We start from the raw sequence: 14,024 nt of genomic DNA, 5'->3' as shown, positions 1-14,024 counted from the left end.
CTGCTTGTGGTGAAAAAGTCTGAGTAGGATGGATGGATGGTTGGATAAATGGATCAGCTAGGAGGGGTGGGGGTGGGGGGTGGGGGGGTCAATAATTTCAAGGCTCAACTTCTTGACACATTAGAAGCGAGAGGGTTAAGGAAGCAATAAAAGTGCTCAACGGTCATGTCATTTTAATGTAAATCGCAGCATTTTGTCAGCCTGCAGTAATGATGGTTTTCAGATGGTTTTCACTGGCTACATAAAGAATCGCATATGTGTGACTTTAAGTGTATGCATATGCGGGTTAGAATGAGAGAGGGAAATAAAGAAAGCAAATATATGCGCTCCTAGCGTGTATGTGCATGCATCCATATGTGTGTGTGTGTGTGTGTGCTTGCGCCTATGTGTGTATAAGAAGGTATGCGTTTCCGCTGCCAGACAGATCCTGAGTTAACACTGTTGTTACATGTGGTCGGATCGTCCTCCCCTCTGCGCTGAGGCTCAGAAAGCTGTCAGGAACACAATTGATGGCACTCTTAAATCCTATATCCTTATTTGTGTCAGGTGGTACTCCCTAATAAATATTCTGTCCAGAGCGCACAGGACACAAAATCCCACCGCTCTCTCACTTTCCCCGGGTTTTGCCTCCTTCAGTGCCAATAATAGAATTGTATACATATGTGGACGTGTGTTGAGATGACTTAGTGTAGTGCAGTTGTGCATCTGAACACCTGTGTGCGTGTGTGTGTGCACAAAGGGAGATAGACAGCGAGAGACAGAAATAGACAGAGCATATGTGTGAAATGGATTTCAGTTACCTGGAATCTGCGCATGTCTCGTGGGTTCCCTGCATTCTTCAGACAGTTCTGATTGCACTTGAGAAAGAACTTTAGGAAGAATCTGAAAGAGAGCACACAAAAAAAAAGAGGCGAAAAACTATTAATAATAGATCGAATATTTGAATAAGATTTCTCAAACACTCCCACGTCTGATCCATTCATCCGGCGAGTCAGAAACAAACGTGACACTACACTGTTTCAGCATGGGAAGTCGCAGTGTTTAATATTCCCTCAAAATCAAGAGCATCAGTCTCTTTGTCATCGCATCCCCTCACCTGAGTTCATGGGTCTTTCCCAACACCCATCTGCCACTAACATACAGGAAGTCACTTGATATTCCACCCACCTCTTTAATCCCAGGACACCCCCTGTGCAATTAAAGTTCTCCTGTTCAATAGGGAAGCAAATGAGGCCCACCTGTGACCAGGTCTTGTTTGAAGAGCATCAGGGATAAAGGACCTAACAAGGTGAGAGCGCGCCACAAAACTTATAGTCCTGTCAGGCAATTAGGCGGACACTCCTGGGACCACCGTATGCCACACACACACACAGACACACACACACACGCATAACGCATACACACACCCATGCACTTGTGGGTGGGTGAGGCAATTATGCCACAAATTACAACCTGGCTAATCGTCTCTGAACAAATGTCACGTCTGAGTGAGATCTGGGCTTGGTTAGTTTGTAAGCTGCCTTCCTCTGCCGCTTTCTCTCAGGTCTCGCTGAATTTACAGATGCAACCTCATACTGAGAGCCATGTATAAGATGTGGCCTCACAGACGTAGAACAGTTAAATAGAGGAAGATGAACAACAAGGCCCAAAAAAGAAAAGAAGACTGTCTCATATGTAGCCTATTGTGTAAAAATCTTACACAACCATGCAGAATAAACAATGAAATTGACTTGTTGTTTCTGCAAATTCTCCCCACAGAATCATGACTGATTGTGCCTTTGCTTTCTCCGATTCATTATAAATACCATGCCGTGATATTTATTTTTCATCACATTGCACTAGCATTACTATATGCAATACTGTGGTTTCCATTGTAATACTAACTTGGCTCGCTGAATCACAGCCGCTCATTGGATTACCATAGATTGCACCATAGATTGCATGGCCATTTCATTCAGCTAAATACAGTGGCTTGTGTGGCCTGTGAGGACGCTTTCACAACACTTAAGACTTCTCGTTCGCCCAGTGGGATCCCGGCCAGGCCATAAATCAGAGTCTGAAATGACCCCTCTAACCCTGGCCACATTAACACATGCACTGGTCATTTAGAAGCGTTCTTCGATAGACTCCTATACCTTGTGCTTCACTGAGGGCCCAAGAGGGAGAGGAGAGGTGAGAAAATATTTTCACTCCACATCCAAGTAGCTTTGGCTTGGACATCAATAAAAGGCGTTTTAACCCATGCCAGAATGCTGATTGCCTGTCGGTGTGTGGTGAGGCCATAAAAAACCTGACTTGTCATTAGTGCATTTCGCTTGATTGTGTTCACTGTGTTTTCGGGTTGCATCTGTTGGCTGATCATCAAAATGACCATTATGTACTCTAATTCCCTGACCCTGTTTTTATTTCCCCAAAGAGTCATAATGTAGAGCAGCAGACATCTGCGGAAAGCAGACCTGAAATACGACTTTTATTTGTCTGTCGCCTCTCATACAGATTGGGTAAGGCCAGTGTGTGTGTTTGTGCGTGTGCGAGCGTGCACGCGCGCGCATGTGTGTGTGGACACGCACGTCCACACGCGTATGTGTGCGTGAACCTGTGCGTGTACATGCATCACCCGTTGGTAGACAATTTATGTCAGAGAAAGAGATAGAATACATTTCCCAGGCAATACATTGACTTCATAAAAGAAACACATTACTTTCAGCGTTAGTCTCGTCTCTTCTCTTGGATACTCTGAAGCTTTTACATACTGTTTCTACTAGAGTGAAAGCAAAAGTTAAGAAACAATAAACACAAGAAACTGAGTGCCCACGCTATCATAAAGTGGCTCCTTTATGTTTACTGTTATGAAGGCAATTAAGCACAATTTCTCTGCTAAAAAGATAAGCTTAATTTTCATAGTCCACAGCAGTGGCAGCGCTATAGCATCCATTACATTTGAGTTGGTTAAGATTCTCCATGAGCACAGTGCAAATTGGTCCTTGGTGAAAAGGAGAGCAATTAAGACAAGGCCCCTCTCTCTCTGTTTTACTTCTTAAATATCTACAGAAGTTTGTGCTGGTGTTTTGGCACGCACAGAGACAAAAGGAGGTTGTTTAATTGTTTTTTAATGGGATATCAAGTCGTCGCTGCCATTAGATGTTGGCAATGGAGGGCAAAGGGGGATAGAGAGAAAGAATGAACTGCAATTAGGTTTGATTAAAGCTATCCTTCTCAATAATCAGCTGTTCTGACAGGACAGGGGGACCCTGGTGGCCGCTGAGATGGAGGAAGGTGTTGAGTGATATTAAGGCCAATGAAGGGGATATTAACATGGCTAATTAAAGCTCTTCCAAAGCCGGGAGAGGAGGCTCTCAGCGGACCGCACTGGATGAAATAATCGGCCAAGGCAGCTATCAGTTGGAGGAGAGAGAGAAAGGGAGTGCGGGAAGGGGTGGGGTGTAGTCCATCTGAGGGAAGGGGGGGGAGTAGAGGGAGGGATAGTGGGAGGCGTAAAGGAAAACTATGAAGTGTGAAGAAAGACAAAGAGGAAGACATCGACAGGCATATAGAGAAAGACTTCCAGGGCAGCCAAGGAAGCTCATTTTCACATCAACTCTTTCTGTCTGCATGCCTGAAGTCTGCCAGTATAACTAAGACCTGACATCAGCTTTTATCCTCGACAGCTAGTCATACAGGTCCACAAATCAACGTTAAAACAATCCTGCTCATGCCTTGGTCTAAGGCAATTAATACGATTCTCCTGTAGTACCTCCATGCTCGCCCACTGCCGAAGCTACTAATCATGCCATAATGATTTCTCTCCCTCTGGTCAAAGGGGAAATAGATTGTCTCTTTAGTAATGCAGCAGGCTCTGCGCCTTCCACTCCCTGGCTTCACAGACCCGGTAATTGAGGAGAAAAAGGCCGACTTTGGCACTTTGACTGATTTGAGGGCTGCTAGACCCTCTTATCTTTACTCTGATCATTTTAGGCTGACACTCAAAGGAAGACCCATCGCCCTAATTCTAGCTCACCCTCTCCCATCATCAAACAGAGGGGGAATAGAAAAAAAGGAAGAGAGAGAGGGAAAAAAACAAACAGGCGAGGTGAGGAAGGCCTTCTCTCATTTAAATGGCCAACTTAATTGCCGGGTTGATGTCACTCATGCATAAATGTCCATCCCTTTGATTTGAGTGAAGAGGGCAAATAAGGATAATGTTGTATTATTAAGAAGGCTCCACCGACAGTGGAGGCAAGCTATCCTGTCAATTTCATTCATTTTTTTTTATCCATCCATTTTCAGATTTTTATTATTTTTAATGACTTGTAAAAAATTAAAAGTTAAGTCTGAGCTATTTGAAATTACTTTCACGTGCTGGTTTCTTAAATTACGTCCACGAGACTGATTTTTTTCCCCCCCTTAATAGTACACCTTGTTCTTATTGTACCAAAGAGCTTCCCTACATTTGTTTAGGCCGTTACACAATACACTGACAGATGGCCACAGTATCTGTAAGAGTCAGGTATTGACAACTCTAAGCTCCTGATTGGTGCCCCGGCACTAATGACTAGCATGCAGTGTCCACAGCCGGCAGCCATGACAGTGAGGTCATCCGTTGCAGGGTGGTGAGTATCGATCACCACCCAGCTCCAGCCCATCAGGCCCCAGCTGCCTCCCAGACTCAATGGGCCCCTGTTACAGGAGCCCTGTAAGAAACGGCTCCCAACACCAGACTACAATCTGCTGACACCAGATCTCTACGCTGAGATAGTAGTACACGGGTCAATAGCGTATCGGATTTCCAAAACGCCAGGGTCTTAATGTCAAGCCTCCTGCCTTCCCTACCTACTGCTCCAGTTATTAGGCACTCCACTGAACTGCATTCAGATCCCTGTTGTGACAAGGCGGAGCAGGTAAAACGAGAAATAGAGACACTTATAGATCTTAATCTTCCCGAACACTTATTTATGCAACTGAGTGGGCTTGGATATATATGCCAGTTAAGTCCCTGGGAGGCCGTGCAGAGCTGCGTGGCCATTTCTGTCGTATTCTGGTTCGCCGCTGTCTTCTCTCGTCAAGCAGAGCTGTTTTTCTCGCCTTAGCTGAAGTAAACCACAGCACATTAACAATATTTGCTCTACCCCTGTACAAGCGCCAAGGGACCAGACCCACAGATCCTATCACTTCTTTATCAGGGAACAAGTGCCTCACTATCCAACCTTATTGGGTTTGGGAGATTAACCCCTTCCACTCACAGACTTCTGCCTATTTCCTCCGAGAGCAGCAAGGCAGATGTCACTGTGATTATTATTGTTCGACATCAAATATCCCAACTACATGTCTCTGAGAATTTATTGAGTATTTCCAAGGCCTATATTCTGTTTTTATTTTTATTTTTTTTTATATATTTTTTCAGCTGCTATTGTCAGTTCATTTCGTTGTTTCATATTTCATATTTTTGTTAGTGGTGTGTGTGTTGCACGGGTGTCACAAATAATTTATGTGCTTCCTCTGCACCCTAAGATGTAGCTGTGTCCCTCCATTCATCCCTCTTTACCCTCTCCTCCACCATCCCCCTTTCTCTCTAATGGGCAGAGTGGCATTGACATTATTTCACTTGAGGATCCCTCACTCTGTCAATCCCTCTTCATTTACTCCATGGCTACAGGACTCATTATGGTATCTCTTCCTCCTTCTCTCTCTCTCTCGTGCTCTCACTCATTCCCCTCACCTCCTGTCTCGCTTGCTCCACGGCTCTCTCTCTCCCTACCTCCTTCTCTCTCTCTCTCTCTCTCCGGACACTGTTAGTTTCTTACTTAAGAGAATCGCTCGTCTTCACAAATGGTTTCACGTCAAACCCACTCCTAGCTAGCCCCCACTGATTCCCTTCAGGCTTTGGCACAGGTTTACTGTAACAGATTAGACGAAGACTCCAAGCTCCTGCTAACTATCCATCACTTGCTAACAGTGGACTAAGGCTGTGTGCTTTATGCAGCTTTTAGCTCCAGCCCGCCACATACTGCATGTTTAGCCCCGAGCTTTCTCTCTGCCTCTCCCATCCCCTCGCATCCAGATACTGCTGAGGCTGTGTACTGTTGCACGCTGTTCTTTGTTTTACTCTGAATACGGCTTTTCTCTACCAGGACTTTGAACACAATATAATAAGACACAAAACATAAATAATTCTGCGTTGTTTTGTCTTGCGCAGCCCTGTTGTAAAAAACACAAAAAACGAATCAAACACGGGTTGCTGCTGTAGAGCCAACATCATCTACATCCAAACTGGAGTTCATAAATATTATCGAATCATCACCTGCAAACCATAAAACTCACATGATGATGATTGCTGATAATGACTATGACAGTCTCAGCGATGTCAGTCATGAGGTTGCTGACATTACAAAAATAATCACGTACATCAACAATACAGTTCTCAGGGATATTTACTCTGCTCACCAGCTGGACGGCAGAGAGGTATCTCCAGGTTATTTTTGCGCAGGGGGAGAAATATGGTGCTTTGATTACTGGTCAGCAATGGAGCTCGGGGCCTTGAGGAAATACCAGTCAGCACCTCCCTGCACTAGTGAGATGGAAGATAAGCACATGTTGGAGTAGCTGGCCTGGGTGAATAGTAGTATTTAGGGTGTTGGACGTGGGGTTCTGGAAGGCCCCAGAGCCAGTCTACAATGAGAGCCATACAGCGCCGTCTCACTCCTGTGGCACCTTGGAGTGATCAGACCCAGGCAAGACGCAAAGGAACGCAGCTGTACAGGGAAGGCCAGCAGGGGGGCTTTGACCATTTACAGACAGCCATGCTGGATCCAGCAGGCCAGTGGAGGCTTATTTGCATGTGTGTGTGTGTGTGTGTGTGTTACATGTAGGTCGGTGGTTTAGCTGTCTGTCCATGCATGCTCAAACGTATACGAGTGTATTTCTACATCATATTATTACTAATGTATAATACATACATCTAAAGTGGCTGTCAGGACTGGTCAGTCATCATAAAACATGAGGCAGCCACTCTGACATGGCCGCCACATTAACGTGTTCTCAGAAGAGGGGGGAAAAAAAACAAAAAAAAAAACACCCACTGTGGACTGTCATGTAGGCAGGAGGGATAGAGACAGAAAGACAGAGAGCGGGTCGGTGCTTAAAGCTAACAGGTAACCTTTCTGTGCACCTAGGACAAAGGCAGGGGGAAAAAGAAAATGTCAAATTAAGAGAGGCCAGGCAGAGAGACGTGGCTGCCATATTTGTGTGAAAGCCCAGTGCTGTTGGCAGCAGAGATGGCTGCTTTCTGATTCATCTGGGGCCGTATGGCAAAGCTTTGTCAGTCTGTGCGAGGTATAAATAATTCAGGGTGAGAGATGGCAATTACAGGGCCCTGCACAACCAAAATGAATATTTTATAAGGACTAAAACTGCCCTGGAATGAATCACACACATGGAGTCACACACACATACACACTCACACGCACACGCACGTGCACACACAAGCATAAGTGAATGTGTGCACACATGCACCCAAACACACACAAAGGTAGCGTATATGAACCCTTAGCATTGCTGTTGTATTGTTGACAATATAACTATTATATTATATAAACCCCTGCATGTGGGTTAATAATTTTTAATATGCTTGCATGTGTGATTTCTCCCAATATTTGGTCAAGGCTGAGGGAGTGTGGTAGATGTCTTGTTCAGCTTTGTTATTCTGTTGTGAAAAAAAAAAAAAAAAAAACAATATTTGGAACAACGAACAAATACACCTGCATAGCTCCTGATAAACTATTGAGTAGACCATAGGAAACACATCAGCAGAAAATAGAAATAAGTGTTGTCAATATATAGTAAAGATCTACACAAAAAGCAGTCTCCAGAGACTCAGAGCCTTTACTTTTGACCCTGTAAATATGGTCTTTGTGTGTGAGCAAGGGGAGGGGGGGGGGGAGCAAAATGCTAATGGGAAAAGATTAAACCCAAAAGCCGCCTGGAGCATTTACCTCTAAAGGGGTTTTGTCTGTCAGGTTTCCTGCAAAACTCTGTCTTTATAATTCTGAAACAAAAAATAACATTGTTCCCAAGTCCTGAGGAGCGCTGTGGCTTGGTTGAATGGCCATTGTGTGGGCCTAGCTAATGATACCTTAGCTTTTGTGAGAGGGAGGCCAGGTAGGTCTGTGACATCAGCGCCACACAAGTGCTTCTCTGTCCGGATGTTTAGGGAAGGATTTCGTCCATGGTGGGAAACGGGTATAGAGAATAAACAGGTCCTGTTTTTTTTGTACCAGCTTATCGAACCCCTTTACCTAAGACAGGGGTATCCTGAGAAAAAAAAATGCTTTTAAAATTGCTGTTTTATTTGAAATCATTACCATTACTTTTATCTTAATATTTGAATACAACATATATATATCAGTTTCTGGAAGAATTGCTTCAGCAGAGACTGATGTAATTCCAGGAGAATCTTTTTTTTTTTTTTCTCCTTTTTTTTTTTTTTTATTTCAGCGGGAGTGTAGGCGTTTTATTTGTCAGTCCAAAGGGAAGATGGCAACCCTCTGAGGGAGGAGAAGACCCCAAGCATGAAGACACAGATCGCATGTGTTGGAAAAAGTGACAGCAAGGCAAATGCTAAGAGAAAGCTGCTTCCTTACCGAAGTGCACACTGTTAGCGATGTAGCTAGCTGTTGTGAAGGCAGCTGACAAACCCATAGCGTGGCATGTCTCGCCCCGTTTGTGAGTTTTCAAAGAGTGTGATTTGCAAATAACATGAGTCTCTGGGCATAGACTGGGCATGTAAGTACGGTGAATAAAGCCCCCCTGCTCTGCTGAGGGAAACCCTTACTTGTCAGCTCAGTTCTTTGTCAGGAACCTGACAGATAAATAGACAGTGTTTTGCCGCTCACTCCTCCTGCCTTATGTACACAGAGGCGTGTGTCTGCTTCCACATACAGGTTGACTTGCTTTAGGGGAGGAATTTGTTGAAAGACACCCCACCGCTTCTCAGGGCAATGACTGAAAATATTGTGGGCCACTTCAGACAGCCTCAAACAACAAACAATGGGGGTTGATGTGTAACCAGATAAAACACAGATCGAATAGCTGGGTCTAAGCACCACTACAGGGCTTATTTTTCATGCAAATTACTACTAATGAGCTTCCTGAAATCTGACTAATTATATCAAAGTGATTTCTTTAATTAGTTTGTAATAATTCCTCGCATAAACATCATAGTAAACAGATTAAGCTATATAAAAATATCAATTTGTCACACTTTATATGAGATGCTGTGCAGTTGACGCTAATCTTGCTTCTCCAAAATGCCACAGCAAACATTTATTAAAGAATTAAATATGTACTTAGAGAATGTTTGGTAACAGTAAGGATGCATACAGTGTCTTTTGCATATTTGTCATGGTTTCTCCACAATGATAGCTCTAACATATAAGGTAGAAACCTGAGAAAACATAATGAAGTGAGCGTAATGACTTACACGTGTGTAATTGGTGAGAGAGAGAGTCGAGTTAATAATTCAATATTATAATATAAAATACAATAAAAAATTCTATAATTAAAAGTCATAAATTAGTGTATGACTAGCTAACTTAGAGAGAGCTTATGTTATTGTAATCCAACATCAGAGATAACACCACTGAGTGACTGGAAATGCTGCACGTCAAAGCCAAATACCTATTTGAAAAATAACAGACAACTTCAGAAAAGATAAGACATTGCATTTATCTACCACTTTGCACCTCCTGTTAATCCAACAACATTCCTTAAACCCCTAAAGAGTAAAAATATCTAATATACTACCAGTCACAAGAGAACTCATACGACTACCGATCTTTCTGATACCCTCAATCTGCACTGAGATGGATTAAACATTCAATTTGTTACTCGCCAGACTACCACCTAGGTTCACCACTTACCATACAAATGGAAAACACGCTAGTAATCTATTAGCCTGCCTGGCCTGACACTGTATTATGTTGTATTTGTATTATATTTACTTCAGGGAAATTACGATTCAAGTCATATTTATCTTCATGTGGAAATGTGTGTCTAAATGGAAATCACCTATAGTGTGAGGGTGGATGCAGAGCAATACTAATGTGATCCATGAACCGTGCGATTTAGTCACCCTCTGTGGATGCACTATGGGCTGATTCTACATATCAAACATGCTCTCCCCCTGTTAAAGCCCATACCCAGAGCCCCCGATGCTGTTTGATAATTATTACGCTTACATTACAACACAAGACCTTGCCTGTGGAGCTGGAAGAGCCGCCCCCTTCCCCATAAACACACACATACACTCGCGCACCCGCACGCACGCACGCCCGCCCTTTGTCGTATACAGTAGTAAACAGCTTCCCAGTAAGCTGTTTGCACTTCACTGCCCGCTCTAGGAAATAAAAACAAAGAGCAAATTGGGGGTTTTGCGTCTGAGTGAATAAATAAGGTTGTTTTACTCACAGAATCCATTACCTTTTAAAACATGTGCCTAATGCGTTGAGCCTTTTCATTTTACAAACAAAGCCTAAATTAGGAATTAAATACATTCGTATTTAGATAACGGCATTAGCTTTATGACATCAATGTGAAAAAGTTGGACGCCATCCATATCATTCCCATGCTTCCATTGTTACGTTAAATTGCAATATTAATCCTGGCTCAAACCAAGGTACTGTAGCTTTTATGCAGTACACTTGAATTATGCTATTGAAGTAATTGATAGTGATTCAGTCATTGAAGGTACTAATCCCATGATTCAGTTCATCTCTCTCAGTGCCATTTACCTCCAGATGTTTAGAGTTTGGGGTAATCAATAAAGAGGGAATAAAGATTGGCATTCACAATACTCCCCTTGACAAGCTCCAGCCGAATGTTTGTCAAGCAAATTAAACACACTTAGACTTTTCACCTGCTCCTACAACGACACCACATATGGCCGTGAAGTTAAAAATAAGAAACTGTGCATACATTACCATGCATAATGCACAACTCCCTCCATTTAATATGCAAATTTTGTAAAATATTACTGAATACCTTCTGTTCGGAATGAATAAATTTGAATTGCAATTAGAATAATCTTGTATAATTAATGAAAACTGTCAATTTTGGTTCCGAAGTAATTTGATTAGCATGTTGATAGGACACTTATCAAGTTCAGTAAACTGTTAGATTAAGAAGATGAAAAAAATGATTCTAAGGATATTTTTCTCAACGGCTCTGACATTTTCCCTTGGCATTGTAAACAAAGACAGTAGCTGGCAAACTTCCTGAATCGAGGGGCGAGAAAGGGAGGGTGGAGAAACAGAAAAAGAGAAATGGAGACGAGGACAGAGATAGAGAGCCTCTTGAGATAATCTGTGAATCTCAGTCCGCAGATGAAAAGGAGTCTATCGTCAAGGCTCCTGAGTGAGCTACTCATCTCTGCCCTCTGCTCTCCAGCTAAGCCCAAGTTTATGGGATTTATCTTGTGAACCATTTGTAGTTTTCACATCACATGATGAGTTAAAAACAGCACACAGCTTTTCTAAATGTTTCGAGGCTATAAATGTAGAGTTCTCAGCTAAAATCCACAGACAACTGATCCCAGTCTGCAATTCATCTGAGAATAGCTATCTATTAGCGATCAACAAATTGATGTACGCCATTGTTGTACTGTATAAAACAGAACCATCTGTACTGTCTACAGATGAACAGAGCTAGTGACCTCCTTTTCCCCTCTCTTTCTCTGCTCATTAGCTATCCTGAACCTCTTTCTCTCCTGCTTTCAGTTTTCAAACCCCCAAATGAGACCTAAATCGCTTGCAATACAGGTTAGCTTGAGGAAGGGGGGGGCAAACATCTGTCGCACTAGGTACCCGCACGCAGCTCGGGGTATCTCCTGCGAGGAACTTTGGGGATGTTTAATTCATAAACGCTGTCATCCATGTAAACCTCCTGATTTCATAATGACTAACTCTTGGTGGTTTAATTAATTTAATAATGCCTTTCAGAAGCCATAAATGAAAGGGTCTCTGAAGTGGTGCATTAATTAGCCAGCGCCGATGCTAGCCCTGTCAGACTGGTGGCTGTCAAAAGCGGGGCAAAGCGGAGGATGGGCACAGCTGACGTCCTGAGGTCAGAGGTCATGCCAATCATGCTCCTCACCACACTTAATGACTCATAATTTGTGTCTAGTATACACATGTATTAGGGTCAACCTGTGGTCATGTCCATAATTCTCTCCCCTTGCTAGACTACATGAAAATAACTGGAGGGGCGACAAGGTGGTTACATTCTCAGTAATAAGCTGTGGCACGGCCACATTATGTTGCTACTTGTATTTACATGGCACCCACCCCCAGAACATACAATCCATCAGAGCCTCGCCTTTACCTTTTTATAAGGTTGATGTCGTTACTGTCGACGTCTTTTGCGTTAATTACAGCGTTACGGCTTACTCACTCACAAGGTTATAACATAGAATAAATTCAAACTTCATTAAAAGTCTCAGCAGTTCAACGCATGAGCACACAAAATTATCACAGAACCAACCAGATTATATTCCAAACTAACTCCATGCATCTCATAAGGAGGTTGTTTTCCTTTTTCATATTTCATAAATATGAACCAGGGAGGTTTGTGTCTGTGCCTGTCCATTTATTACCATAAAAATCAGCTGACTGAAGTATCTCACTATCTGTGGAGGCAATTAACTGTTTTGAGAGAATGCGTAATACGGGACTTTGTAATGGTATCATTTGGAGTCAAGGCACAGATGCGCCGTGCGGAGCCATACTGTAATTAGAGAGAAACGCTGTACAGGTTTTCCACTAATTAGCAAATTATGCTGAAAATAGCATCAAGCTAATTAACAGTTATTATGGCATTTTTGAAAGTATGACTTTAATTAGCAAAGTCCTGACGCAGGCAATTTCAAACTCGTCTCCAAGAAGATGAGGTAAAAAAGGAAAAAAAAAGACATGGGGCATGATCAAGAAGATACCCAGATTATTATGATGCCGTCAAAAACTAAAGGAAGGAGAGAAAAAAAAAAAAAAACAGGAGGGGGAAAACAGAGACTGAGAGAGTGAGTGAGGGAGGAAAGGGAGGAGGAGGAGGACCGGGGGGTGGGGTGTGTGTGTGTGTGTGGGGGGGGTAAAGCTTTTGTGTGTTGTGTCTGAATCTCCATCCAAATGAGGGGACATGTGTGCTGTGCCACGTTGCCAAGAGGAGCCCTGAGCCATGTGCCCAGTGTCAGGTGGCAGCGGCTCACCCCTCAGCTACCAGGCGAAGACGAGAGTGAGCTCAGCTGGTGCCCACAGCCACTCACTTATTCTACTCCGCTGCACATTAAAGGAGCCCTCGAGTGGAGCCAAGCAACGCCAGCCAGCCAACCTGACAACAACACTCCACCTCCTCCTCATTTCCAACAGTTCCTCTTAGCACTTCCAGGGACCCACCTTGGACCTAATGATGGTCGGTGACAGCAGATAAACCTGAAGCATTCTGCATCCTCTCAGTTTCAAAAAGAAAATGTCTTCTCCGTCATTTTTGGAAATGCTGCGTGGAATAATTTGCGTTTGGAGAAATGTCATTCATTAACATCACAATTGTTGATGCAAGTGAGTATTTGGGAGGTGTTTAATGGGAAAATATGTTTTTAAAGGCACCTGTGCAGAACCGTTTGAAGGGAGGAAGTGTCACCAGTGGAAGTGGGGAAAGGAGTAAAAGAGGAATGGAAGAGATGGAGGAAGAGAGGAAAGAAGGAGAGGGGTGGACTGAAGGGTCTTTGAAGGCCCAGTGTGTGAGAGAGAACAGAAGTGTGCCTAGCCCCAGGCAGCCTACGGCTCAGGCCCATTAGCTAGACTGACCTTGCCCGCGCCTTTGTCTTTGTGCTCTCCTCCCGCTGCTTCCCCTTCTCAAGCATTCCCTTTTTGTTGTCTCCGAGCGAGATTGGGAAGGGGGCCATATCTTTCAGCTTTCTAAACCTCCCAACCCCCCATCTACCGCTCCAACACCCCCCCAGACACACACACACACACACA

General features: G+C 43.5%; 1 protein-coding gene across 8 annotated transcripts in view; it reads right to left on the bottom strand.

Annotated features, from left to right (window-relative positions):
- Positions 1 to 14,024, bottom strand: part of LOC111649545 (transcription factor COE3) — a 68,775-nt gene that overhangs the window by 27,409 nt on the left and 27,342 nt on the right. For all 8 annotated transcript variants that reach the window (XM_087172010.1, XM_087172012.1, XM_087172011.1 and 5 more), the window contains exon 7: positions 801 to 882. In XM_087172010.1, coding sequence (XP_087028136.1) covers positions 801 to 882 — 82 coding nt within the window. The remainder of the gene's footprint in view (positions 1 to 800; positions 883 to 14,024) is intronic.

This window comes from Seriola lalandi, unplaced genomic scaffold, assembly GCF_002814215.2.
Source record: "Seriola lalandi dorsalis isolate HSWRI2012SDOR001 ecotype SW California unplaced genomic scaffold, Sedor1 jcf7180002051200, whole genome shotgun sequence".
NCBI classification, from domain to species: Eukaryota; Metazoa; Chordata; class Actinopteri; order Carangiformes; family Carangidae; genus Seriola; species Seriola lalandi.
The sequence above is the reverse complement of the archived record's forward strand: the minus strand, read 5'-3'. Positions and strand labels throughout refer to the sequence as shown.